General features: G+C 42.7%; 1 protein-coding gene across 1 annotated transcript in view; it reads left to right on the forward strand.

Annotated features, from left to right (window-relative positions):
- LOC140145164 (uncharacterized) overlaps positions 1-11,317 on the forward strand; it is a gene marked incomplete at its 3' end in the record, with an annotated part of 57,484 nt that extends 46,167 nt beyond the window's left edge. The window contains exon 8 of the mRNA XM_072166940.1: positions 11,165-11,317. Coding sequence (XP_072023041.1) covers positions 11,165-11,317 — 153 coding nt within the window. The remainder of the gene's footprint in view (positions 1-11,164) is intronic.
- Between the last annotated feature and the right edge of the window lie 389 nt (positions 11,318-11,706).

An 11,706-nucleotide genomic window follows, 5' to 3' on the forward strand; every position in this document is an offset into this window, starting at 1 on the left:
ACTGCAATCTTGTACATTTTTCTGTAACATTTTGTAAATAGGCCTATATAGCTTGTAAATCCACTTAGGCCAAAAAAAATTATTGTTGTGTTGCCCTCAAGTGGGAAAATGGGAAAGTTGCGTCGGACGGTTAGATTTCTTCTCTTTTTTTTTCTTCTTTTTTTTCTAACCTTTAGTTTTTAAAAAATCCCCTCAAATATTAAATAATGCTTCTTCAATTAGGAAACATTTGTCAATTTTGACTTCTAAAACCTGTTAGACATCAATTAAAGACTAGTCTTTCAATAAAATATTAATTTTAAGTGAAAACATTGATTTTTGATAATCTCTCACAGAATGATTTTTTTTTTTAAATTCACTAACTTCTTATCCAGCTGACCTGACAATAGGCTCAATTTTAAAACAGTATACCGGTATATTTCATTACTTCAGTAGATGAAAGGATTGACAGGAAAAAGGAAAAGAAGCCCTATTTCCAGACGGAAGGGGCACTCGAATTTGGAAATGACAGGGATGTGCAGACACCAGTTTGAAACTAGGTGTCTTTCAGTGAGAGAATTGACACCAAAAATAAAAGGGAGTCATTTGATGAAATCCCCCCCCCCCCTCATTCTTTGAGACTGCATGGGGAATATTTTACCCAAAAAGAGGGCATGATAAAGTAGCCCCATTCCCTTTTTGGAAGACCTAATATGCAGCAAAAAGACTTGTTTGGACAACCCCCACCCTGGGTTTTGCCCCTAAACCTAAATATGATGCAGATTTCACAGTGAAAATTGCTTGTGCATGAGAAACATGTATTTTTTATAGGGCACACAAGGACGCACAGTCGCACACGCACACGACTAGTCCCAATGGGACATTTACTCCAGGTCACTACAGCTGATACTGGCTGCTTAAGGGTACTTGCCCATCAGTTTCATTCAGGGGCGTGTTTGAAAAACGGCACAGCGCATTAGTAAAAAGAATAAAAAATACTACAATTTTAACCGGGGTTCGAACCACTGCCAATTGCACTATGAATGCTAAAGATGCCTACTGTGCCACGGTGACTGTGGTTAACATTAGGCGATTTTCAAAGATATACATATCAACACGTTTCTAATGTACTGAAAATCAGATTTTGGTAGGAATACGGTCATAGAAAGACATATGACTCTACTTGTCTGTTTGTTTTTCATTTAATACAAATTAATTTTGATGAATTGAACTGGTACGACTCTTAGGACTCGTGATAAACGACGATTAATTTAGTAATAATAAAATGAAAACGCTGGGTCATTCACGACGTCATTTGTAATTCATGTCAAAACCTGGGGAGGACCACACACATCCGTGTTGCATGTATACGTGCGCAATCGATACTCAATGATCCAGACAATAGCGTTTGAATATACCGCCCTTATGTATGCATCTGCTTGACACATCTTATCACTTGCGGGAAGATATACTATAGGCCTACCCTAATAGCTTACAATAGATACCCCACCGTAAATAGCTCTCTGCATTACCTCGCTGTCCCAGTATATACGCGTAGTGTACGCACTTTTGAACCATATTTTGTTCAAAAATGATAGGAAGGGGCTGTTTTCAGCTAAAATGTTGGTTATCAGCAGATGCTTAATGATACCGGAAAGTGTTGCAGAAAGGTAAGCGTACTCTTTATTTATTCAAAATATCACATATCAATGAATTTAAATTGGAAATCCAAAAAGGAACTTCTCACCTTAGAATTATTGTGAAATAAAATCAAACCAAATTTAGGCTCCGCAAACAACGTCCAATTATTCCCATTGGTGTTTGCTACACGTGAATATAATAAATTATGATTTGGGGCTAATTTGAGAAGAGTTAATGCCTCTGTAGGAGTTGCGACCGCAGAATTAAGCAGCAAAAGAAAAACTATGACAGCAAACCTAAACTACACTAGGGTGAGAGTACCTACAAAAACACCAACTCCTGGAGCTGACACGGATTCTGAGAAATCAAATGATGGCTTGTCCTTCAAGCCGCAAGGAAGGACAAGGCTGACATATGTGGAAGCAAAAGGAGTAACCTTATGAACTGCAAGAAAATTGTCACAATCTCCACCATGAATGTGAGGACCATCAGAGAACAAAGATGCAGCGAGGAACTAGTGTGCAGCTTAATGGCATACAACATAGACATACTGGGGATACAGGAACATCGTATAGTCCACAAGGAACCAGTCAGATATGAGAACATCCTTGGCCAGACGCTAATCAGGCAAAGTCTGAACTAGCAGGAGCCTATAATCAGGCAATAGAGGATGATCTCAACATCAAGCTGAGAGAAGTTGAAATGGCTCATGACAACTGTAAACACAGTCAGAGTTGGAGACTGATTAATGACATTACAGGAAGAAAATCGTCAATGAGGGGCCAGCTGAAAGGAGACACTCAGATGGAAAGGGTTAACAACTGGTATCATCATTTCAAAGACCTACTAGGAAGTTCCCCAGATATAGAGGGAGAAGATGATACGATAGAGCCCATCACAGATGATCTCACGATTGAGGTTGGTCCTTTTAGCCATGAAGAATACACAAAGGCAAAGACAGCAATAGCAGAGGGAAAGAGTAGTGGAGAAGATGGCATCCCACCAGAAGTCTTAAAGAGATGTGACCTGGATGACCTGGTGCTAGGATTTTGCAACGATGCATTGCAGAAAGAAAGAATGCCTGATCAGTGGTCTATTCTTAACATAATCCCAATACCAAAGTCAGGAGACCTAAGTCAAGGAGGTAATTACCGTGGCATCAGCCTATCCTCAATAGTGGCCAAAACCTTCAATAGGTTGATACTCAACAGGATAAGACCCAAAGTTGATGGACTTCTGAGAAACAACCAGAATGGCTTCAGAGTGGGAAGAACTACTGTCAGCCACATACTGGCTCTTAGAAGGATAATAGAAGGAGTGAAGGCCAAAAATCTACCAGCCATTATCACATTCATTGACTTCCGAAAAGCCTTCGACACTATTCACCGAGGCAAGATGCTGCAAATCCTCAGAGCCTATGGGATACCAAAACAACTTGTGGATGCCATTGGAAGGACATACAAGAAAACCAAAGCCAAAGTGATCTCCCCTGATGGAGAAACTGAGCTGTTTGACATCGTAGCCGGCGTTCTACAAGGAGATACACTTGCCCCGTATCTGTTTGTGATAGTGCTTGACTATGCCTTGAGAGTGGCTATAGATGGCAAGGAAGAAGCACTAGGATTCCAGCTTGAAAGAGGAGAAAGAGCAGACGAGTTGGGCCAGAAGTGGTAACCGACCTGGACTTCGCTGATGACATCGCCCTACTGTCAGAAGAAATAAAACAAGCTCAGGAACTGCTGCAAAGGGTAGAAGCATCAGTCGGAAGAGTCGGATTAAAGATGAATGCCACCAAGACAAAGTTCATGTCCTTTAACCAAGATCAGCAAGTTAACATCAGCACAAATAATGGTACAAAGCTAGATGAGGTGAAAGACTTCAAATACCTCGGAGCATGGATGGCTAGCACAGAGCATGATGTCAAAACACGCAAGGCAGCTGATTGGAGAGCATGCAACAGCCTAAGTAAGATCTGGAAGTCTGCTCTACCAAAGAATTTCAAACTGAGGGTCTTCAGTGCAACAGTGGAGTCTGTGTTAACGTACGGATGTGAAGCCTGCACCCGTATGCTTAGGGCAGTGTACAACATCCATTGGAAACAGCACATAAGCAACAAAGAGTTGTATGGAGACCTCCCAAGGCTCTCAGAGAAGATCAGAGAAAGGAGAACACGCCTGATAAACTGGGCACCCAAACATGGAACAAGAAACCCTGGTAGACCACCCCTTACATATGTTGATGTACTCAAGCAAGACACTGGACTGGAAGCATCTGACCTGGGAACGGCGATGCAGGACAGGAGGATATGGAGAGCTGTCGTGGTTCGGGAAAACCACCCGAAATAAGCAAGTAAGTAAGTAAGTAATGCCTCGAGTTTCAAAATACACCGAGTGATGTTTTTTGATCAAAAACATCGACAATTCAAGACTCTGTAAAAACAAATCAAGAATTATCTGGGATAATTGCAACTAAGTATAATAAAAGTTATGATCTAAGCTACCAGGTGCATCATTAATTTCTTGACTATGATATTTAGTTGTGGGAAAAGATTACTTTAATGTTTTGGCGGGATTATTTCCCGCCAAAAATTTCAACCAAAAAGAGCATGTAGCCTTAAAAGTTCATAGTAGTATTTATTCCACAACTCCTTTTTCAAGTAAACTACACACAAACTGAATTCTATGACTGGAAACTTTAAAATCCCATTTGCTTCATAATTGTTAAATTTATAAACAGCTAAAGAAATGTAAATTACTTATTTATACACTGTACACATTGACTATTTAGACAACATGTTCCAACTATATTGATGATATTTTAATACAAATCTTCAAAAATACAAAAATCAAATCAAGTTGAAGTTTACTGGCATTTCAATTAATATTGATGACATTTTGGATTCACTATTTAAACAGGGAAGTGCCATTTAAAGTCATAATGTACAATCTAATATGAATTTGGTATATTTGTAATGTTTACACATGTCACAACTTGCACCTAAATGGAATCAGCCAAATGTGTTGTGTTTGTAGGTAAACAGAGCAAAGTTCGACATAAAGTCATAATTCAAGAAATTATGACTTTATGTCCGCCCATAGAACTGCGTGTTAAACGGCCAAAATAACAAGCAGTGTTTCTTTCACGTTACCTCGTTATTTCAGCTCAAAATGGACAGAAACCATTCCCGATCATTATTACTAGTATTATTTCAGCATTTTGAGTATATAATGACAAATTTTAAATTTGAAGGAAATCGTACATTAAGCCTTTAAAGCTATAGGATTAAGGAACACTTATAAATTGTTCGATAGATTGGAGATTACCAAATGGTGTCATATTTTAAAAAAATATATAAGTCAAAATGACTTCCCATAAAACTGCACTGCATTTTGAATTTAACCACTTGAACCTGCAAAATTGCTCTATCTGTGGTAGATGGCAAATAATACTTTCCATGTAGGCATTGGCAATGAAGAGATCCGACTTGGAGTGACAGGGGTTTCTCTTTGGTGAGGCTTTTTGCGCCACAGTTGAGGACCGGGCCGAGAAGGCAACCAAAGCGAGCACTCTGAAGAAGTCAGAGGCTGCCCTGACCAAGGGGAAGGGCAGCAAGACGAAGAAGAAACGCAATAAGTCCAAGTCTTCTGGTAAGCGTTCCTCTTCGTAGGCTCCGGCTTCAGCAGGTCGTGCACCACTGACTACACCGGAGCCCGAGGCTACCTCTGCAGCACCCAAAAGTCTGGGAAGCGAAAGAGTAGTGCAGGATCATCAGACAAGCCCCTCAAGAAGAGTAAGCGTTCTTCCAAGGGGAGCAAGTCAGATCGTTCCTGAGGGTACGGCGGTCGACAGTCCATGCCGGCGGCAAGCCATCTCTCCGGGCGCCTGGGTATTGTCGGTAGTGAGCGGGGGTTACAGACTGGAGTTCACCAGTCCCCCCTCGTGCGCCTGCACGTTTCAGAGGTCCACGGTAGTGCCGTCAGACGGCCCCCAGCGTCGGGCACTACTATCGGAGGTCACTCAGCTTCTCACGAAGCGGGCGAGTGTCCCGTCTACCCCCCTTTCCCCAAGGGGTTTTGGAGCACATTCTTCTTGGCTCCAAAGAAGACCGGCGACTGGAGGCCCATATTGAACCTCAAGCCGTTGAACGAGTTCATCAGGCCCAAGAGGTTCAGAATGGAGACTCTCGCTTCGGTGCTAGCTTGTCCCATCAAGGGTATGTGGGCGGCATCGCTAGATCTTGGCATGGATGAAGGTTCTGGGCCTTATGAGGCATATCCAACTGTACCTTCTCGCCTTTTACAGGCCCAGTCATCACCCGATATCGTTCGCGGTTCCGATGTCGGAGATCGCGCGAGAGGAACTCTGGTGGTGGACCCATCAGCCCAATTTGACCGACGCGTCAAAGCTGGGCTGGAGGGCCACATCCACGGGGACACAGTCCCACATCAATCTTCTCGAGCTATGGGCAGTGGAGAGAACTCTCCAGCACTTCGAGGAGGTGATCGTGGGATCTCATATCGTTGTCCAGATGGACAACACAGCCGTGGTGCATGGTGGCCTACCTCAACAGACAAGGGGGCACCAGGTCACCTCGGTTGTGCCTGCATGCACTGCGCCTGAAAGGGTGGTGCAAGTCCAGGCATATTACGTTGAGAGCGATGCACATAGCGGGCGTCACCAACATCCTCGCGGACGATCTGTCACGAGGGAAGGTGTCGGGACCAACAGAATGGTCCCTTGCTCCGCAGGTCGTCCAGACGATCTTCGAGGTGATGTACCACCCCTCGATAGATCTGTTCGCATTTCAGCGCAATCATCAACTGCCGGTGTACTGCTCGAGGGTCGCAGACCCACAAGCGTTCGCCGTGGACGCTCTGTCCGTAGACTGGGGAGGGATGACTGCATACGCTTTCCCCCGATCTCACTACTCACGAGGGTGGTGGCCAAGATCGGGAGGGAGGACTGCAACGTCATTCTGATCGCGCCGTTCTGGCCGAAACACCTGTGGTTTTGTCCGATGGTGGATCTGCCGCGATTCCCCGAGTTACCAGATCTACTCCGGATGCCCAGATGAGAGGTACCCAGTCCACCACTAGAGCACCTGCAGTTCGCTGCATGGCCCTTATCAGGGAATGCGCAGCGGAGGGAGGCTTTTCATCCGAAGCTGCTTCTCTCATCGCCGGGGTAGACGAAAGTCTACCCTCCGTACGTATAGCCAGCGGCTGGCTCCCTACTACGCATGGTGCGGTGAGAGAGATATCTCTCCCACTAGAGCGTCTGTGCCTCTAGTGGCAGAGTTTCTGACAGAAAAGTTCCAGTCAGGACTTCAGCAGGCCACGGTGGCCAACTACAAGTCGGCGATTCTCTCCATTCATCGAGGATTCGAAGACGGGTCGACCATCAACACCGATGGGTCCCTCAGTCTTCTCCTCGACGGTATGTTCAACGAGCGCCCGCCAGATAGGAAGGTGATCCCCCCGTGGGATCTCAACACAGTCTTAGATTACCTTAAGGGTCATCCTTTTGAGCCCCTGTCAAAAGTGACGCTTAAGTACGTAACTCTCAAGACGGCTTCCCTATTGGCGTTGGCTTTGGAAAGGCGGTGCTCAGAATTGCATGCGGTCTCGAAGTCAGCTTCCGTGTTCACAAACAACGGAGCGACGCTCTTTCTGCGCCCTGATTTCTTGGCCAAGAATGAACGCAGTACATTCCGACACTCATCCCTCTCCATACCCAGAATTGGGCAAGGTTCGTCAGTAGCCGAAGACAGGCTGTGGTGCCCGGTGAGGGCGCTTCAGCAGTACCTCTTCCGAACACAAACCTTAAGAGGGACATATGACCGCATATTCATCACCCATGCAGAACCTCATGGTCCAGCCGCTAAGCAAACCCTAGCGCGATGGCTGGTCCAGGTGTTGATGGTGGACTCAGGGGCGGTCGCAAAGATGCGCGCCCCAAGGCCCACTCAATAAGATCGATCTCATCATCCTGGGCCTATCGTAGGGGGGTCCTCATTGAAGAGATCTGTCAGGCAGTGTCCTGGAAGACCCCGTCATCATTCTCTTCGATATACTACAAAAGCGTCAGTAATCAGAGAGCAGGCGACAGGTTTGCCAGGGCCGTTCTGGGGCGTTGATATGGTGGTGTATCAGGTGCAGACAATTCAGAATACTCAGCATGGTAAGAACCAGTGTTTCTATTCTTAACCACCGTACTTAATAAGTGCAGAGGTTTTTGTCTGTATTCATGTGGTCATTTTTGTTTCCCGGCCGATGTGGGGGAAAATTCTTTGACCTCAGGAAACCCGTGCTACCTGCTCCCGATCCCGTTCCTGATCAGATGCTGGCCGATCTTGTATATACCTCCATCCGTCGGTTACTTGCTAGATCGATCTTTCAGATGTTGATGCAAGCAGTATCTTAATCAACATCGGAAAGGGAAGAAACAGTCCAAAACAGAAATGTTTTGTAGACTCCTAACCGGAGCGATCTTATCTTTCCGATGTTGCTGATTCCCGGACACCGGCCGCCCCTACAAGTTTGGCCGAGTAGGGGTACCCAAGTCGGATAACGGATGATTACCGGTGACGTCACCAAATGGGTGAGTCCACTCGGGGGTCGGGTTTTTTTTGTTATTTATTCATTTATGTGGGACAAAATGACTATTGGGTTTTTCCGCATCTCGGGATCGACGCAAGAAGTATCTTAAGCAACATCGGAAAGGTAAGATCGCTCCGGTTAGGAGTCTACTATTTTTGACTCAAAGTTTCATTTTAAGATGCTAGCCGAAGTTGTATTTGAATATTTGTGTATTCTGTCAAAAGTATCGTATCGGAGAATAGCCGATACCAAATGGTATCGACTACATGTACCAATACCACTGGTATCGGCAGTATCGAGTATCGCCCAACGCTAGTACACCGCGAGTCCTCCATTAGTTTTTATCTATCTTTGTCTTTGTCTTAAGTTCCCCACATGAAGTTGGTATACCTGGCTCGAATTTTTATGCCCATTCAATTGTTACTAATCCTATATCTCTGTTCACTAGTGTATCTGATCAGAGAAGATGTATGAAGCATCCTCTATGATCTGATTGAATCAAATTTTGATTTTTGTTGTTATTGACAAAATACAGCAATTTTCACATGAAATTGACATTGCTAGCAGTTTTCAACATCTGCCAGGAAAACAATGAGGCTCTTTTTAATTATGATTATCAGGGTTAGACCCACAAACACTTGCAAGTGATTAATGCTGACTAATAAACTAAAATAACAGCATTAACATTTCACTTTGAAATTTTAATATGAAAATTAAACAAATAAATCTGCCAGCCAAAATTGACTTGCTACCCACAACCTCCTCCCCCAGGGCTCATTATTACCATGCATAATATGGTACATATCTGGAAGTTAAAATCTGGTGCATTGAAATTCCAGATTTCAAAGATTTTTTAACAATTTTCATTGATGTCCTCTATCCCACCATTGGAATTCCAGACTTTTATGGAAATACAAGTAAAAATTCCAGGATTTTTAAACATTTCCATGGATGCCCTCTATAGGCCCCTCACTAGGCCTATACATGGAATTCCTGTTATTTTTTCACACATCGGGAAAAAATTCCATGATTATTCTGATTATTTCATGCATGCCCTCTATAGGGGTTTGATTGAATGCGCCTGGAATTCCATACTTTTTGCGGAGATTGGGTCTGGAATTCCAGATATTTTTTCAAAAAAATGTTTGCACTCTATAGGGGTCTGATGGAATGCGCCTGAATTCCATACTTTTGCGGAGATTGGGTCTGAATTCCAGATATTTTTTTCAAAAAAGTTTGCCCTCTATAGGGGTTTGATGGAATGTGCCTGGAATTCCATACTTTTTGCGGAGATTGGGTCTGGAATTCCAGATATTTTTTCCAAAAAGTTTGCCCTCTATAGTAGTTCTATGGAATACACCTGGAATTCCATATGTTTTTTGCGGAGATTGGGTCCGGAATTCCAGATGCTTTTTCCAAAACAAATTTGGAATTCCAGATTTTTTCAAAAAAACATTTGCCCTCTATAGGGGGTCCTTTATTATCTGGAATAGCCCAATGGTACTCTCCGATTTTGCTGAACGTCATTTCTCGCATACCTCTATGTGTAATGAACACATGGAAAACAAGATATTCCTTTAAAAATTGGTGTCAGTTCCATTTACAATGTGATTATTATTTGAATGTAATGTTAAAGAGAAGTTTTGCACTGCAGCACTGACAAGAACATTTAGTGGTAGTTCATTTATCATTAAATATAGGCCTAATTATACACTTATACAGGCCTACGTGTTTTGGCGCAACGTCAGCCTTCTATTCTTCAAATTTTTTCACAGGACGAAGATGGCGAATTCTATCATTCGATAATTCTGATAATTATCAAGACAGAGATTGCGTCTGACGTCATCTGTCAAAACAAACTCGTTTGTTTACAAGTGTCGTGATGATGACTTTCTGAACGCGGCGGTATAACCGGGCGCTTTTTCGAAATATTCTCTAACGCAAATCTTGCGTTAGAACTCCTTTAATATGATAACGGTGCGGGCCCGGTTCATAAAAGTGCACCGGTATATAAACAATGACAAAATAATTTATATATTTCCTTACTTCACTATCACACTCTAATTAGCGTGCCATTATGCTTTAGTGGATTCAAGCTTACTTTTTGATATATTTGATACATACGATCCTAAAAGTTGAAAGTAAATATAAGCTGATATCTTCGGGCTGTTATCGGCGACGTTAACATGGCGGAAAATAGCCTCAACCTTGTCAACCATGTGAAAGCATTTGCCTCACGTAAATGTTGCTGAATAATGACTGGGATGTCAGAGGATAACACTTTCCGGTACTTGCATTCAAATAGACAGTCTAGTACATCAGCTGTTGTCCGTTTCGTTGCTGCAAATAATATTGATATCGATATTGATAATTTTACAGATCATGTGATCTTTCGATATGATTCGAATTGTCACGTGATCGTCAAACCTGTATTAGAAGGTGTCAGTTCTCAGGAACTGACACAACAATTATTGCTCAACTCCAAGCGGTTTTGGAGATATGTCTTGTCGAAATTTGACCCAGAATCTCCATTTTTGCTCTCGCGACTCGGAGACGATAGATGCACGACAACGGCAAAAATCAATACCTTTATTCTCATTCTTAAACACTTAAATTCAAATAAATATATTAATCGTAAGTATACCAAATTTTAACATGTTTAATCAGATTAAATCCTATATTTTACAAGGAATTGCCTGGGGCTTAGAATCGATCAGTCCCGTTGTTGCTATGCTCCACCGATTGGTTCAAATAGCGCGTACGAGAATCGCGACGACCCGTATGCGCTGAAACGTGTTATATCGTGTCATATCACACGGCTAAGAACCAATAAGATTTCAGGAACTTTCTTATGTGTTTAAGAATTTAGCATATCACTTGATTGTTTTGGTGCTGCCCTTAGTTGGATTCAACATGAACATGGTGTGAACATTTATATATTTCAGGTGATCCATAGTTTTTGTCTCGATGAAATGAATGCGTTGGATTTAAAATCTGCTGTTGATATGTTCCGATATCATGCTGGCAAAACTCGTGTAAAAGATAGTGAAGCGAAGAAACTAGTTAACCTTTGTGGCAAAAACCCGCTTACTCTTAAGGTTAGTATTTAATATGAATGCGATTCACGTGAGCTTTGTAGTAGCAGCCTGTATCACTGAGATGGCAGGGTTAACGTATCTAAGTCATTCCAATTAAACTTAACAAAGTTATATTTGGGGGTATTTGGTCTTTAGTCACGTAAAGCCACATCGTCAAAAACAGTAAGGGAAGTATAATATTTAACCCAATGCTAGTTAAAGTAAAGATATCCAAGCTACCCTTTCGGCATGAACGGTCAATACAAATACATCTAACTACATGTTCCTGAAATATCAGATTTCACAATATTAATAGGAGTTGCATCTATGATTTGACACTCTCATTTTGTCTGATCCCAAAGGAATTAATTCAAACGACGTCCGACCACGACGGGTCGCCTGTCTAATTA

This window comes from Amphiura filiformis, unplaced genomic scaffold (genome assembly GCF_039555335.1).
Source record: "Amphiura filiformis unplaced genomic scaffold, Afil_fr2py scaffold_157, whole genome shotgun sequence".
Classification (NCBI taxonomy): Eukaryota; Metazoa; Echinodermata; class Ophiuroidea; order Amphilepidida; family Amphiuridae; genus Amphiura; species Amphiura filiformis.